Source organism: Myotis brandtii, unplaced genomic scaffold (genome assembly GCF_000412655.1).
Source record: "Myotis brandtii unplaced genomic scaffold, ASM41265v1 scaffold499, whole genome shotgun sequence".
In the NCBI taxonomy this organism is placed as follows: Eukaryota; Metazoa; Chordata; class Mammalia; order Chiroptera; family Vespertilionidae; genus Myotis; species Myotis brandtii.
The window spans coordinates 1,376,758-1,394,686 of NW_005369027.1; the positions used below are offsets into that span (position 1 = coordinate 1,376,758).

The window sequence follows — 17,929 nt, forward strand, 5'->3', positions numbered from 1 at the left end:
TAAATATTCAAGAATATAATCTAGCAACTCAAAGATTCATTTGATGTTATAGGTCCATGCACATTTAAGTATAATCATTTCTAACTTCATAGTTTCTTATAGTGTTTTTTCTAGTTTTTATTAGTAGTTAGACCACAACTGGCCAAATATATGAGATGATTTAGAATAACGGTTGCTATTTTCATGCAGTACTATTTTTAAGTATATTATTCATTGAAATTTTCTTTCTCTGGTCCTTTTTAACCCCATTTTCTTTAGCAGTAATTCATTTTTCATTGCCAGAAACTTCTCTCGTTCTGTGATACTGAATTCTCACTGATTTGGGGACACTAGTGTGCCTCTTGCTTTTTTCATATAACCATGATCACAATTTTAATACACTGTGTGTGAGAGAGATAAAGGCAATTTTGCCCTAAGAACATGCTCTTCAACTAACTTCACTAACTCCTTTCTCTGCATAATGACTCCTCAGATACTCAAATGCACTATCTCCTACAATCCTTTGTAACTAAACCTCTTAGATTTATATTTTACAATATTTTATTATATGGGAAATTTAATTCATTTACCTAGGTTTATACATATCCATTGGTATGACATCACTGATATTTAAAAGTCAAGCCAGCCTTTTTTTAAAATACATTTTTACTGATTTCAGAGAGGAAAGGAAAGGGAGAAAGAGAGAGAAAAACATCAATGATAAGAGAGAATCATTGATTGGCTGCCTCCTGCTGGCTCCACACTGGACATGTGCCTCCTGCAGGCTCCACACTGGACCAGAATTGAACCCAGGACCCTTCAGTCTACAGGCCAATGCTCTATCCCCTGAGCCAAACCAGCTATGGCATGATCTTAGTTAACTTGGGTATTCTCTTAAGAGAGAATTCTTTTGGCCTATGTATCAGACAGAAATCAAAGTTGCAAATACAGAATCCACTCTAGCTAATTTAAAAGGAAAGGGATTTGTTCTGTGCTATTATTTACAAGTTTCCATGAGGCCCTTAAAAGCCAGGCTTGAATGTTACTCAGGCAGAAACAACATCAACCAAGAAACATTTTTAATAACACCACAGTTATATTTTAGCATAAACCTGCTACTACCACCATTTATTGCTCAACACCTATGATACTAAGAGCCAGACTGGAGAACCTCTGCCGGGCCACCCTTCTCACCTGCTAAAAGGGCCTGGGAAATGTCGTTTTTCTTTTTCCAACCTCTTCAGTACTGGAGGACACACTAGATGGACCAATCCCTAGTATCTATCAAAACTATGATACCGATTAAAGCACTTAGTCTGGCTGGTGTGGCTCAATGGTTGAGCATTGACCCATAAACCAAGAGGTTACCAGTTCAATTCCCAATCAGGGCACATCCTGGGGTTGTGGGTTCAATCCCCAGCATGGGGTGGATGCAGCCAATCAATGATGTTTCTCTCTCATTGATGTTTATATTTCTCTATCCCTCTCCCTACCTCTCTCTCTAAAAGTCAGTAAAAACATACATTACTAGTAAAAATAAATAAATAAAATAAAAAACAAAGAACTGTGTGATACGACGTATTTCTCTCTCTCCCTCTCTCAATTCCATCACTCATAAAATTAAGATAATAACATCTATTCTATTTCCTCACACAGATCATTACAAAGATTTTCCCATTGGTACATGTCAAAGTGTTTTAACCCTTTTCGGTCCAACTTGGAGGCTGACTTGACAGACCAGGCGCTAGGAGCAGGTCCAACGTCAAGGCTGAGGTCGACACCGCAAACTGGTTCAACATTCAATCCCGTCAATTAATTTGGACCAGACTGTTTGAATTCCAAAAATAAAAGCCTAAGAGACCGTTACGCCCAGTCGACCAAACGACTGGTCGACCAGTTGCTATGATGTGCACTGACCACCAGCAGGGAGACACTCAACACAGGAGCTGCCCCTGGTGGTCAGTGTGCTCCCACAGCCAACCTCCAGCAGCCAGCCAACCTCCCGCAGTCCCTCTCCCCAACCAGCTGGCCCCTATCACCGATAGGCCCTGATCACCAGACGGGCCAAGGGACCCCACCCATGCACGAATCCGTGCACTAGGCCTCTAATATAAATATAAAGCAACATTTTTTTAAAAAAAAATTATTTCAGAGAGGAAGGGAGAAGGAGGGAGGGAGGGAGAGAGAGAGAGGAAACATCAGTGATGAGAGTCATTGATCAGCTGCCTCCTGCATGCCCCACACTGGGGTTGAGCCCAAAACCCAGGCATGTGCCCTGATTGGGAATTGAACCATGACCTCCTGGTTCATAGATCAACACTCAACCACTGAGCCACACCGGCTGGGTTAAAGCAGCATTATTATAAAATTACTAATTATTTGAAAGCTTAACATGTGTCATTCATGGAACTAACACATTTAAATTTAATACAACAATTATAGTAGAGGAATAGGGGAGGATCTTTACTACACAATATTGACTCCTTTCATTATTTGTTGTATGTTATTATTTAAATTCCCAAACACTTTACATTATTCATCTATTTACTTAGGTCAAATGACTCTCAAGCTCAATGCTTGAAATTAAACCAGAAATGTAAAAGAATTATTTTTTATAGAATCCTGCCCAGAAAATGGCCTTCAGTAGTTCCATACTTTTTAATAATTAAACCTAGACAGCAAAACTATATTCATAACAACACTCAATTGCTTAAGAACTTAAGAGTTGTTCCCTAATCCCTAAGATATCAAATGCAATCTTTTCTTTTTCAAGGCAATTGTATCTCTGGCTCTGAGAATTATTATTATTTTTTTTTTTTTGCTGAACTTTTTCCCTTCCCTTTAATGCCAATGAATTGATTCTATCCCAATCCCATCACTATCTGTATACCAACTCCTAACAACTTCATGATAAACACATTGATCCAAAAGGTGTCAGAGAGTATCATGGCTTTTAATCATAATGTTCTCCTAGGGACACATAAGCCAGAAGGCCCTTTGAAGAAAAATCAAAATTATTGATAATTGTCTAGCACTTAGGTAACTCAAAAATAAGCATTCATACAGGTATGCAAAATGTTGCCATTTCTGTGTAATGAGTTTCATGCTTAACTGCACAAGACAGACACCTCAGTAATAAAATATTACATGGAATGAACAGCCTTTGAGCAGTTCCAACATTATATGATCGTTTTAAGGGGATAACCAAAAAGGAGATGAGAGGAGGTAGCCAAAGACATAAAGAGGAAAAAATCAGGACTGTGTGGTGCTCCATTATTCCAGGAAACAGAGTATTTCATAAGAAAATAATCAACTGTGTCAAATAAAAGTCTGTAAAGTGCTTGTGAAAGATGCTAAGTCCAGTTTATACATGATGAATGTAATGCCAAAATAGGCAAGTGAAACCACCTAGTAAGTGACTGAAGCAGTGGTGCTGAACCCAGTATCCTTCTCACTGGCAAGAAGGGAATGTGTCCAGCTTCCAACATTCCCAGGAATGCCCATTATCTGCGGGAGTGATTTGAGCATGAATATTTATGTGTCAATGTAGAAAAATGATTGGGAATCACTCGGTTATGGAGCTTTGAATGATAACTAAACATTGTCACCAAAGTAGTTATAATTAAAGTCCTGAGAAAGCAAAAGCTTCTCAAGGAAAGGAGAGAAGAGATGACGGAGCCACGACTAAGGCTTAAGAAAATTACAGGAGACAAGAACAAGCAGTCAACCAAGAAAGAGAAGGAGCGTGTGGGGACAGGACAATTTAGTGCACAGTGTCCTAAAAGAGAAGGGGATAAAGTTTCAAGGTGAACAAATAAATGCCAAATGCAGCAAAGGATTTTAACAGAATTAAAATTATGCAAAAGTAATTGAGTTAAACAATAAATAGGCCAAAGCAGAAAAATAGATACGGTAAAATAGAATCAGGAGTTTAAGAAGAGAGTAAACTGAAAGGAAATTGAATTTTTATTAAATATTTGCCACAATCATCAAGCAGGGATGAGCTCATCTGTGTGAAGGAAAAAAACAGTAAAAAGGAATATGAATGATCAGCCCAGAGGAAGAAAAGGTAATTGTAGAATAAGAGTCTCTCAAGAAAGGAGGAGAGATGACCTCAGGTTCAGGTCATTATTGGAAAGAGCACCACTTCCTTAGAAACTGAAGGAAGAAATGAGAAGAAAGAGTCAAGGACAGAAATTCTAAAGATTCTTACTCCTGGCCCTGAGAAATGGCCGACATCTTAAGGCCCTCTAGCATATGCAGCAAAACAATGTTCAGATCTATCTTCTGTGAGCATAAACTTTAGATCGGTTGTCAGCCTTACACCTACTTACTGTTACCTTTGCACACATTTATGATATGGCTATAGCATGGTGCCATCTCTACAGTCAGGGCGGAGAGCAAAGCCATGGCTAAGATATAAATCACACCTTTGATTTCAGACGCTTTACCAACTGAGATTTGAGACAACGTTTTAGTTTCTTGGACCCATCAATTACAAATCAATCTGTTAACATTCATTAAATCTTCGCTCCCAAGGTAAATGGTTGATGGCTTACAAAATTTCTCATACTTTCAAAATTGACATTATTGTTATTCCTCAAATCATCCTATCATAGGTCCAACATATCAAGTGACTGAAATTGAGAGGACTGCACAAACACGTTAAATCCTTCCAAACTGCCCACCCAACACTACAAGACGGGCTACACTGAAGAGTCACTGGGCTTGGCACGCGTACTGTAAGAAAAGCCTACTGCAGAATTTTCCAGTGAACACTAAGGGAGGCTGTGTTGAGTGTTCTCCAGCAATTAGTAGTTTACAAGCAATGTAGCTAATTAGCTCATCAGTCTTCACTGGAAGTGTTTTCACAAACATTCTGCCAGCTACAAGGTGCAACGCATGCATGTTAAAACGTGTTAAAACAAGAGTTCATCATCCCCTTTCAAATGAATGAACTACATCTCCCGAGCCCACTGTACTTGGTTGAAAAGATTATTATATTTGTAACTTTATGCTTATCTAAGAATACTCTTGAGATGTAATAGCAGTTAAATACACACACCATCAACACAGCAATGGATGGAAATAACAGGGGAACCATAGAAAGGCTGTAATTAGTGGTAAATAGCAAACATTTCATGCAAGTCCTAACTGCAATGTTGTGGAGCAGAGAAGACAGAGCCAACCTGTCACTTAGGGATGGCTAACTAAAAATGAACTGCTATTTTCCTTTCTAAATAAATGTTCAATACACCCGAGTTTCAATAGGTAAGATCTTTCAATTCAGGTGACCCAAAATGGGCACCAGTAAACTTTTTAAATCTCTATTCTCCTTTAGACACAACTTATTTTCTTGTACCAAATAAAAATGCATCGAATAATCAGGGAGGCAATAGGTAACACTTTAAAGGTTCAATATTAGAAATTCTATAATGGCACTTCTTGTTTAAGTAAGTACCCAAGTGTACTGATAGGAAGATTAATTACACTTCTAAGTTACCATTTTCCAGGAATAATCGTTTCTAGAGGTAATCGTTTTCTCTGACTAATATGGATGACAGTGAGTCTAATTCCTTTGGGGGGAAAAGTCTATAAACCAGGTAGGGTCTTGCAAATCATTAAGGTGAAAAACTATAGAAAGAGGAACAAATTTTAAAAATACCCTGAATACATGTATTATGCACATGAGGAATGTGCACATTTTCTTAATACAAACGTTTACTTCTCACCAGGGAAGGAGAGAGTCCCCTAGCTACTAGCTGCATCACCCGCCCTGCTAGAAATACTCCCGAGCCATGCAAAGTGGGGCGAGCTGTCAGCTGCTGCTGGGCTAAGCTTCACAGGCATGCAGTTGGGAGGCTCCTGCACACGCAGACTAGATAGCACAGCATTTCTTTTAGTACAAAATACAACAGCCCCATCTCTGGGAAGGAGAGCTGTAGTTAGAGGGCCACTGATAGATTCAAAAACTCCTCCATCTTCCTAGCCCTCCAAGCGGCTCATGGTAGCCTCGGTGGAGGCCCACAATTACAAATAGATAGAGAAATATTACACTGTGGCAGGATTCCAACAAATTTGCAAGTCCTATCCCACTTGACACACATGAACATGAAGCCTACGGTATGTTTCCAATTGCTGGCTCTGGTGGGCAGAACTCTTAATCAAAATTCCAGCAGGCTTTTTTGTAAAAACTGAGATGATTCCAAAATTTCTAAGGAAATGCAAGAGGCCTCGAACAGACAAATCAAAATATTTTTTATTTCAATACTTACTATGAGGTACAGTAATCACAACAATATGCTACTGCTATAAGGAGAGACAGATGAATCAATGAAACAGAAAAAGAGTTCCAAAGTATAATCATGTTGGGGAGCACAAGAGACTTGGTTGGAAAGTTGTAAGACGACGACATTCTGAGAAAAGGGAAGTGTGTGGAAGGCCGCCTGCTCTGTTTATCGGAATTCTGACTTAGGGGAGACTTGGGGGGGTATCGAAGGCGGCGCCCCTAATTATTCCTTGACCTTTCCAAACAAGTCTGTGCACGTGCAGACCCCCAGGTGTTTACTGGAATCCTTATGCCTAATCCCTGGATACCCTTGCCTAGAGGACAATGTAAACACATGTGTCCTCCCAAGAGTACTCACCCTGCTGATTGTATCTAAAGATAAAAATTCCAATAAAAGCCTAACGAGGCAGGCAATCCAGGCTGCTTGGCTCCTTCGGCCAGGCCGTCCCTTAGCCCTCTCTTTCACAGTGAAACTGTGTCAGGGTAACCCATTCATCCATCATTCAGGGGCTGCTGGTCAGTCCCAGCACACTAAGACATGGGCAATTGATTTTCAATAAAGGTGCAAAAGTGAGTCAATTAAAAAAGTAGAGTTGGGTATGTTCTTTTCTCTCTCTTTTTTTTGAATTTTTATGAGTTTTTTTGAGCTAAAACAAGATCTCAAATGCTTCAGCAAATATCAGTTTTGCAGTTTACTTTTTTCCTAAAGAAACACATGTTAAGTAATGCTAGTTTAACCAATGAAGAAAAAACTTCTATCAAAATATATAATTTCCATTACAAACTAGAAGGCTAATATTAAAAAATAGTTGTAGGCCAAAAAGTTTGCTTATATGAATGACAGGCATCATATGATCCCTTTGAAGCACAAAAGCATCGGATGAGATCTTTTGCTCGATTTGTGACCTTCTTTATTTGTGAGTTTTTGATAAGTTCATAGAGCTTGACACTCAGTCTTTAGATGAAGGTGTATCCACACTTCTTAATCCAGATTTCCAGATGGGGAGACCACGTAATTCAGAATCTTAAGTGGGATTTATGCTTTACCATGTACGTATCCAGTGCTTCCCAGAAGCGTTAAGAAAACTGGACTGTCCAAGTGGCATTTGCCATAGCTGAGCTCTAACACCGGTATGTCCCACTTCTGAATGTTGGGGTCTAGAGAAGCGGTTCTCAACCTGTGGGTCGTGACCCCTTTGGGGGTCGAACGACCCTTTCACAGGAGTCGCCTAAGACCATCAGAAAACACATATATAATTACATGTTGTTTTTGTGATTAATCACTATGCTTTAATTATGTTCAATTTGTAACAATGAAAATACATCCTGCATATCAGATATTTACATTACGATTCATAACAGCAACAAAATTACAGTTATGAAGTAGCAACGAAAATAATTTTATGGTTGGGGGTCACCACAACATGAGGAACTGTATTAAAGGGTCCAGCATTAGGAAGGTTGAGAACCACTGGTCTAGAGGAACTTCATCACATTGGAGATGGAAGGCTTTACTTTTAACAAACACGTCAACTGGTGATCCATGAGGCAAAAGCCATGGCCACCCTTTGAACTGCCACGCAGGCCCCTGCACAAAGACGGCCACGACCGGGTCCCAGTCCTGAGGCCTGAGTGTCAGAGGCCGGTCTACGACTCTGCAGGGAACCGTGAGGCTGAGCACGGTGCCCCTCGGCTGCATCGGGTCTTTTCTTGTCTGAATAGAGTTTCATCTTCTCGTTGGCAGCCCTGTTTCTTCTTTTCATCCGATGGGACAAATCTCAGGTCCTGCAGAAGGTCCTTTGCATTCAGCCTGGTTATGAAAGAGGTGGTGGCCGCAGGGATTGTGAGAATAGGTGTCCGAGAGCCTTTCTTCTGATTCGCAATGTGGGAGCCACAGGGGCTGCAGTTGGGACCGGTCGCTGTTCAGGCGCTCGCCCTTCTTCTCTGGCTTCCACAGACTGAAGCATTGCACAAATATCCTTGGAAAAGGTCTTCCCCGTGCTCTGTAGGATAGTTGTCCGTGTCCTCCACACTCTTTCTGCTGACAATATCCCGGGTCACATCTACCTCAGCGCCCACAAAGCTCCTCTGTGTGAGAGCGGTGATGTGATCACCTAAGGCGGTCTTGCTGGTAGATCTTGTCTTAGCCATAATTTTGGCTTTGATTGCAGCAATTTTTTCCACTGGCACAGCTTCAGACAAAGGCCTAATCTGTCCAATCTGTACAATCCCTTCTTTGTGACCCTCCATGTGGGCAGCCCATCTCTCTTTATTAAGGAGCACAAACTTTTTTTATTCTCAACATTAATTTTTTAAAATATATTTTATTGATTTTTTACAGAGAGGAAGGGAGAGGGACAGAGAGTTAGAAACATCTAAGAGAGAGAAACATCGATCAGCTGCCTCCTGCACCCCCCCTACTGGGGATGTGCCCGCAACCAAGGCACATGCCCTTGACCAGAATCAAACTTGGGACCCTTCAGTCCACAGGCCGACACTCTATCCACTGAGCCAAACCGGTCAGGGCAACATTAATCTTTAATAACAGTAGATAAATAAGGTACAAAATAAACACCAATCTCAGATTTATGCTGAACTGTCCTATGTTAAAGTAGGGATATGAAAACATAAACTTGGACATTCTTGAAGTGGGTAAGAATTAGATCTATTTGCATTGCTGCTTTAATTTCATACCAGCCTGAATCTAGATACCATGCAGATATCCATAGTACTTGACACTTCAATTCAGTTACTCTCCCACCAGGATTATTTCCAAGATGCTAACTTAATGCAGTATCCTAGTGGATTTTGGTAGCTCAGAAAATCCAGCGAGCTCTTAAAAGTCAATGTTCTCATGTCAAAGGTTTTTAACTAGTTTTTTTCACAGACCCTGTCCTCCCTGTCAGTATTATTTACACAATGTTCTTAGAAGAGGCTGGAGGATGGTGGCAATCGCAGTTCCGAGTAGTCCTACATGCTATCCTTTTAATTTTTTGAAGAAACCGTCAACTTTACGTTTTGCTTTTGCAAATTTTACAAACTGACACCTGCTGGCTACAAACATTCTGTACAAGGGAATTCTACAAGCTCTTTCTCCCTCTCCATTCCTCTCTGAAATCAATAAAAAATATATATATTTTTATAAACCTTAAATATAACCAATTGTGTGACTTAGAAGCAATGACTATAGATCAGTGATGGTGAACCTATGACACGCGTGTCAGAGGTGACATGCGAACTCATTTTTTTGGTTGATTTTTCTTTGTTAAATGGCATTTAAACATATAAAATAAATATCAAAAATATAAGTCTTTGTTTTACTATGGTTGCAAATATCAAAAAATTTCTATATGTGACACGGCACCAGAGTTAAGTTAGGGTTTTTCAAAATGCTGACACGCCGAGCTCAAAAGGTTCGCCATCACTGCTATAGATTGTAGGGAGTAAAGGCTATACAAAGATAGTACACTATATGCTATAGGTAAAACATGTAATCCAGGCATTACAAACAATCTTGGTAATTCCTAGGTTATTGTTATGGGAATCTTATTAAACTATTTAAACAAAATACCGGATTTCATACTTTGCCACTGTATAGATGTTAAGTACAGGGGTAAGCGGTAAGATCAGTAGGAACCACCTTCGCTGCATTGCTGCAGTTCTACCCACTTGTGCCTTTCCTTTCACCATCCTCCCCTAATACTTTCCAGGTCCCATCTTCCCCAGGCAAGTTCTTTAACTAACCAAATGCCCACATTATTTATCATTTCAAGTTTCTAAGTAAAGCCACCAAAGGCAGTAAAACAGAATCCTGTTGTAAGCTGTATAAATTATACTGTCCTCATTAGAAGAAATTTTCTAAATTAGTCTTAAAAGTCTTCTTGAAAGTCAGTAAATATAGATATAAATATCCTCTACGTCCAATATTTTTTTCACTTTCCCGAATACTTTAAACTTATCATTTGCTCTTCATTGGGCCTTCACATTATGCCACTGAACAAAGCCTTTAAAAAAAAAATAAGCACAGGAAACTATTTTAAGTACACTTCTAGAATCATACAGAGTTCCTTCTCCTGATACTTCCACTCCACTCTGAGCTAAAATTCCTTCCCAGATTTGGGGAACTGCGCTCCTCTATCACTGTCTCTTCATCCAGGGGGTGAGCGCGGCCATGCCCCAAACTCCAGGATCACTTGCACTTTCGCTGCTTTCTCCCTAAACTCAGGTGACGGTGGTTTGTTTGATAGTTTGTCAAAAATAATCAGAATGTAAAGCGCTTTGTGATCTTTAACCAAATGTATTTGTCATATACACAGCATTTGCCATAGACGTGTTTCACACGTTATAACAGAACACAGTGAGGAATGTACTGCATAGTCAGAAGCTGAACAAACTCTTTGAGAACTTTTCTTTCAAATAACTTCTTGTGAGCTAAAAATGTTGACTAACCTTTTTAAAAAAATACCATTTCATGACAATCATTGCAATTATTGTAACCTTCTAAGAATGACCAGCTTCTTCCATATTTATTACCAGGTACTTTATGGAAACTGTGCTATCAAATAGATCCCATTTTCTGGAAGAAACAATATCAGAATAGGATTTGTATTCCAAACCAAAGACACAGCAATGAAACCATAACTATAAGAGTAATTTCCCATGGCAGCAAAGATAAAACCATTATCAAATTTTATAATATAAAGTGACAAAATGATGCATCAAATTTTTTACTTCTAACATTTATCAGGTGTCTGTTCTATGTCAGGCACTGCTAACAAAAAATAATAATAAAAAAGAAGAAGTGGTACTTGCCACCATCAAGGAATAAAGAGTCTAGATTTACTGAACAAGTAAATCAATGTTTGGTGCCGGCAGGGTTGTTGGGGGGGGAGGGGGCCTAAGTTCTATGAAAGAGAGATGCTCAGAATCTCTGGGGACACAGAGGAGAGGCATCTACATCAGCATCGTGGGGTTCAGTAAACACTTCCTGGAAAAGCCGGCTCAGGCTGAGCTGAGCTGCTAAGAAGAATTGGCTGAAAGAGAAGAGCACTCCAGGTGGAGGGAACAGCTCTGTAACAGAGACGGAAAGCAACCTGGACCGTCCAGGACACTGAGAGTTCCTGTTTGGATGAAAGTTTGAGGAGGGACAGACTCAGGAAATGAGAAGGGAGAGCATGGTAGAAGCCAAATTATGAAATGCTGTGAGAGCTACATTTAAAGTTTCAACTTTATCCAGAAAGATAGTCCCCCAAATTCTCCGAAAGCTTCTAAAATGGATTTTAAGCAGGGAAGTAAATGAGTATAATTTCATTTTTTAAAGCTCTATTTGCTTTGGTCTGGGATGAGGCTAATACAGTAACCCTGAATGTGGGATGGAACATTAGAAATGGAGAGGAGGGAACAGATCTGAGAGGCCAAAGGAGATAGAATTTGTTGAACTTAAAAGACTGTTTGGAAGGGAAGATGGAATGAGAACGAAGAGCCTAAACTAACTTGGTGACTAAGTGGGAGATGGTACCATGGCCCGGAAGACAGGACAAAGGTGGTTCTGAGGCAGCAGGAAGGAATGACGGGTTCATTTCAAACTACCTTGGACATTATGTTTTCTATGCGTTGTCCAAAGAAGCCCTAGAAAATATAAATCACATGTAAAGTTTATAGCAACTAACTCCCCTGTGTGAGACCTAAAGTTTATTGTGGCAATTACATTCATTTTCATTATTTAATTAGCAAAGATTTCCTAATTTTCTTAAAGTTATGTTGGGGGTTGGAAGAAGGGAAATATTTGGACACCCAAAGTCTCTTTTACAAAGCAGATCAGGAAAATTTAAGTTCCTTGTCCTCTCAGAATAGTTCCTTGCAGCAAACTGATATAGAAAATCATTCTATTGACCAAAGAATATTGAGCCTTTTTTTAAAAATAACCTGCAAATGAGACCTACATTCATTAGAAAACTATTATACTCTCATAAGATATCAAAAGGTGAAATATATTTTCATTATGTAATATTAACACATCATCATGAGTTGTGCATAGTTTGTGCAAACCAAGTTTAGAAACCAGAAAAAGAAAAAAAAAGAAACTAGATCACCAACTTACACCATACACAAAAACAAACTCAAAATGGCTAAAGGACTTAAATGTAAGACAGGAAACCATAAAAATCCTACAAGACTCGATAGGCAGCAAAATCTCAGACATATGCCGAAGCAATATCTTCACTGATACTGCTCCTAGGGCAATGGAGACTAAGGAGAAAATAAACAAATGGGACTACATCAAAATAAAAAGCTTCTGCCCAGCAAAATAAATCATCGACAAAACAACAAGAAAGCCCATTGCATGGGAGAACATATTTGCCAATGTTATCACTGATAAGGGTTTAATCTCCAAAGTTTACAGAGAACTCATACAACTTAACAAAAGCAAGATAAACGATCCAATCAAAAAAAGGGCAAAGGACCTAAACAGACACTTTTCAAAAGAGGACATTCAGAAAGCCAAAAGACATATGAAAACATGCTCAAAGTCACTAATCATCCGTGAGATGCAAATCAAAACAACAATGAGGTATCATCTCACACCTGTCAGAATGGCTATCATCAACAAATCAACAAACGACAAGTGCTGGAGAGGATGTGGAGAAAAAGGAACCCTCGTGCACTGCTGGTGGGAATGCAGACTGGTGCAGCCACTATGGAAGACAGTATGGAGTTTCCTCAAAAAACTGGAAATGGAACTCCCATTTGACCCTGTGATCCCACTTCTAGGAATATATCCCAAGAAACCAAAAACACCAATCAGAAAGGATATATGCACCCATATGTTCATAGCAGCACAATTCACCATAGCTAAGATCTGGAAACAGCCTAAGTGCCCATCAGTAGATGAATGGATTAGAAAACTGTGGTACATCTACACGATGGAATACTATGCTGCTGTAAAAAAGAAGGAACTCTTACCATTTGCAACAGCATGGATGGAACTGGAGAGCATTATGCTAAGTGAAATAAGCCAGTCAATGAAGGAAAAATACCACATGATCTCACTCATTCATGGATAATAAAGACCATTACAGAGCCAGAGACAAATGGGGGGGGGGGCGGGTTAAAGAGCAACCAAAGTACTTGTATGCATGCATATTAGCATAACCAATGAACACAGACACTGGCCCGGGGTGGGAATGGCTGGGGGGTGAGAGGAAGAAGACATATGTAAAACTTTAGACAATAAAAAATATATATACTTCAGAGGTAGTCAGAAACTTGTATTTCCAACTGTTTACAAAGAACTTTATGATTTATTCATGTATGGGAAAATATGTCTTCAGCTCCATTAGTCATTTCTCATTATATTCTATGACAAGAAAGGGTACACTTCTCTCTATTTATTGTGGATAAACTGTGACTGGTGAGGAGAAGAAGCTGCCTGGGGCAAAAGCTGCCTAAAGGACCAGAACAACTAAAGGGAAGAACCAGGAGTGGTCCCTGAGCCTCGGAGCGGAGTAATGAGCCTCTCTGGCTCCCACAGCTACTAGGAGCTGCTCAGAGCTCTGCAAAAAACTAATCAACTCAAATCAGGAAAACAGATCACTCACAAATCTCACTCGGGAACCAACACCCTGAGGAGCGCAGCTTGCTCCAGACCAGGGCGAGAGCACTCACCTTCTTTGCGAACTTGCTCCAGCGTAGCAGTCAGCTCTTCCTTTAGAACAGTGGCTTCCTGGGCGATCTTCTCTCCCTTGTCTAATAAATTCCAAGTTGCTTCCTCCACAGAAGCTAGAAGAACTCTGGCTCTTTTGGAACATCCTTTCTTCCTGTTAGAAGGATTCTGGGGACAATTTACAAGTGTAGTCACCTAAAATTGAAAAAAATACAAGTCACGCATTAGACAACTTGTGAGGGGAACGCAGTCCTGGGGTAGCATAGCCCAGAACGAAAGGAAGTGCAGCACAGAAACATGGAGCAGTACTGCGGGTGCAGCCCCAAAGGTCAAGGCCCCGAGAAGAGTATTATCAACCACCACAGAGCTCCCGGTTCATGGTAGGTAGGAGCGCAGGCCCATCTAGAGGGAGGGCCCTAGAGATGGAGTCTCAACAAGTTTTACCACTAGGACAATGTTTTAGAAGGTCGTCTGTGTGTGTACCTGTGTGTTGTTTTTATTAAAGAAACTTCACATGGAAAAAAGGATACAGAACCTTGATAAAGCAGTCAAAAATGAGGAAAATTTGAAAATGATGTATCTCAAAAATATCAAATAATTATAAAATGTATGTCACTTTGTAGCCAGCAGTAGTCTATTTAGGGTGAGAATAGAGGTTACCGTTATTAGAGGGGTGGGAACTGCTCTGTAACATATAAAGAAGTGGTGACCTCAGTAGAACCAAATCCGAATCCTTACCGTAACCTACATTTCTGGCCCTTCGTAACCTCTCTTACCTGTCTCTACACACTCCTCTCAAACAAACAGGTCCCACTCAAAGTCCCCTATCAAGAGGCCTTCCTGACCACCCCCACCATCTGTCCCCTCACCCCACTTTATAGTTCTTCAAAACACTTATAGAACCTGATATTTTCCACTTGTTTACCTGTTTATGGCATGCTTCCAATACTCAAATGTAAACTTCATGCAAGCAGGAAATGCATTTTGTTCTCCAGCACACAGAACAATGCACAAAGTAGGTGTTCAATAAATATTATATAAATGGATGAATGAATGCAGTGGTTGAAGAGAGGTTCTTTTAAATGTCTATATTTTGAATTGCCTGAACATGTTAATAATGAACACAATACTTTTGAAAAGGTTTAAAATAAAAATAAAGTCATAATGAGAGCATTGTTTAGAGACAGAAATTAAGCATTTATATTTGGAACAAAACCTCATACCACATTGCATTGTGGAAAATATCCATTTCTTAATTAAATGTTGGAGCCCAATAACAAAATTTGGTTAGCATTTCCATGTGCAGAGCTTGAAGGTCACCATCATAGAGGAAGGAAAACAACCTTAAACCTAGTATTTAAGAGAAGAGCAGGAATTCCAGTAGAAAGCTCAACTCCTGCTTGTCATCAAATCGCCAAAGCTCTTAACAATCTGGTGCCACATCATCGACAACAGACAGAAAGACAGCCCCTGAGGATTTTGCTCATTTATGGAGCATTCAACATTTGTTTAGTTAGATATCTGAACCCAGGTTTTTTAGTTAGGAACTAAGAAAGAACTTGCAAGCTATAAGGAAATACGTGGATGAAAATAATTTTTGTCTGCCCTTTTATCCTCCTGTCCAACATACCCTCTGGTGTTATTTTTGGGGGTTTTTTTAAATATATTGTTATTGATTTCAGAGAAGAAGGGAGAGGGAGAGAGAGATAGAAACATCACTGATGAGAGAGAATCATTGATCGGCTGCCTCCTGCACACCCCACACTGGGGATCAAGCCCACAACCTGGGCATGTGCCCTTGACTGGAATCAAACCTGGGACCTTTCCGTCTGCAGGCCATCGCTCTATCCACTTAGCCTAACTGGCTAGGGCCATACCCTCTCTTTTATTCTAACTTGCTTTATCCCCATGTTCATAACCCAGAGGGGAATGCCTTGCAGCAAGCCTTTGTTCCCGCTCCTGGGAAATGAGAACAGTCCTATTATCCTGTAAGATTATGTGAAGGTTAAATAATGGAAAATGTTTTGTAAAATGCATAACATGATACAGATATTGGTTGGCATTTAATGTGTATTTCCTAATCCGTTCCCCACGTTGATATAGAAAATCTGCTATGGGGTCCTTGTCAAAGGTGTTCTCTCTGGGCCTAACCTTATCTTGCTCTTGAGGTTCCCTGTGCTGAATGTGATGAAGGCAGTTAATAAAGCACATTCTATATGCTTTACAAGCAGCCAATGGGCCTCATGTCTCTATCATGCATTACATAAAGATGATAATAAGCCTGATTTATTACATGGGTTGTCACATAGTCCAAAAAGCAAATATCTCACTATTATCAGTCTAATTTGTGTATCAAGAGTTAAAAGATACTTGCCCAGATTAAGACATATTATAGCACCTAGTTTAAAACCTTTGTTTAAAATGAAGAATAAGTATCATTGTCTAAAATGTTCCTTCAGAATGTATTTTAAGTGCCACAATTCATGATGCTTCCCACTGAACATTCCTCTATTATTGTTCTGATCCTCCATGCGCCAAATGTTTGAGCTTTGAAATTAAAATGAGCATTCCAGAAATGCTTTGTTCCTTATAATAAATGCCAGAGAAGAAAGAAATGTGAAAAGAACATTGTATAACAACACTGTGCTCCCATCAAAAAAAATGCAATTGCAATTGCAACTCGCAAGTTATTCACTTTTATAAATCATTTATGTCTGTCTTCTTTTAAAATGCTCCAATATGGTTATTTATTATTGATTAAACCAAAGTCAAGTGATGGTTTCAATGATTCATTTTAGTTCAAAAGTATACATGGCTTGGTAATCCTGGGAGGGAGAGGCTGCAAACAAAGCTAAACCTTTTTTTTTTTTTTTAACCCCAACTCCACTATAGAATCTAAGGACTCCTGTCACTCATATAACAGATGATTCTCACCAAGGGTTGAGGGGCTATCTTATCTAAAATTCTCATCTCTTGAGGGAATACCAACAACCAGTAAAAATAGCTTTCAAGTCATTCTGTAAAATAATTCTGTTTCTTTTTCAGTATAAAATCAGTGACATTTTTCTAAGAACACATAAACTTTAGTTGGAATTTACAGCAAAGACGGTTCTTATGCAGGGTCCAAGCCCATCTTGCTAACCTTTCTTTTTGTCACTGATTCCCACCCCTCCCCACCCCTCCTTCTCATACCTTAGCGACCCCTCTCAAACGGAAAATCTTCAACACCAGGCTTTCGGCTCTTAAAGAACTTGAATTTGCTCATTTTCCTCAGTCTGTAAGTCTGTGCTAGGCCACAGACACACCTTCACGATAAATACATGTATGAGTTCCACACTGAAATGGTTCTAAATTAGAGACTTCAAGTACTATGAAAAGGCGTTTCCTACTTTCTTAATTCTGCATGTTGAAAATTCCATAAAACCAGGTATCTTTTTAATAGTATATAATACTGCCCTAACCGGTTTGGCTCAGTGGATAGAGCGTCGGCCTGTGGACTGAAGGGTCCCAGGTTCAATTCCAGTCAAGGGCATGTACCTTGGTTGCGGGCACATCCCCAGTAGGGGGTATGCAGGAGACAGCTGATCGATGTTTCTCTCTCATCGATGTTTCTAACTCTCTATCCCTCTCCCTTCCTCTCTGTACAAAATCAATAAAATATATTTTTAAAAAATAGTATATAATACTGATGTATTAAAATTTAGAGGTCCAAAAAAAGGGTGTTCTAACCTTTCCTCGTTCACGTGTGCTCTAGATGCGCCAAGGACATGGAGAGTTGAATTGCTGTGCTTAGTGAGTGAGCCAAGCCATCGACTTCATGCAGAGCCGCACGTGCACACAGGAGCTTTGCAGAAACTGGCGAGAGACTACAATTGACTTTCATAGGCTGCATCAGCACACAAGTGCTTCAGTGCCTCAGACTAAAGCCAGCTTCGTGGAAAGTCTTCTCTAATGCCAATTGGTAACACCTTTATATTCTATAATCATGTTCTTTCCCA

At 39.7% G+C, this 17,929-nt stretch overlaps 1 protein-coding gene across 1 annotated transcript in view; it reads right to left on the bottom strand.

Moving 5' to 3' along the window:
• CTNNA3 (catenin (cadherin-associated protein), alpha 3) overlaps nt 1-17,929 on the bottom strand; it is a 1,348,181-nt gene that overhangs the window by 1,268,335 nt on the left and 61,917 nt on the right. Inside the window, exon 3 of the mRNA XM_005876777.2 lies at nt 13,934-14,126. Within this exon, the coding sequence (XP_005876839.1) occupies nt 13,934-14,126 (193 nt within the window). The remainder of the gene's footprint in view (nt 1-13,933; nt 14,127-17,929) is intronic.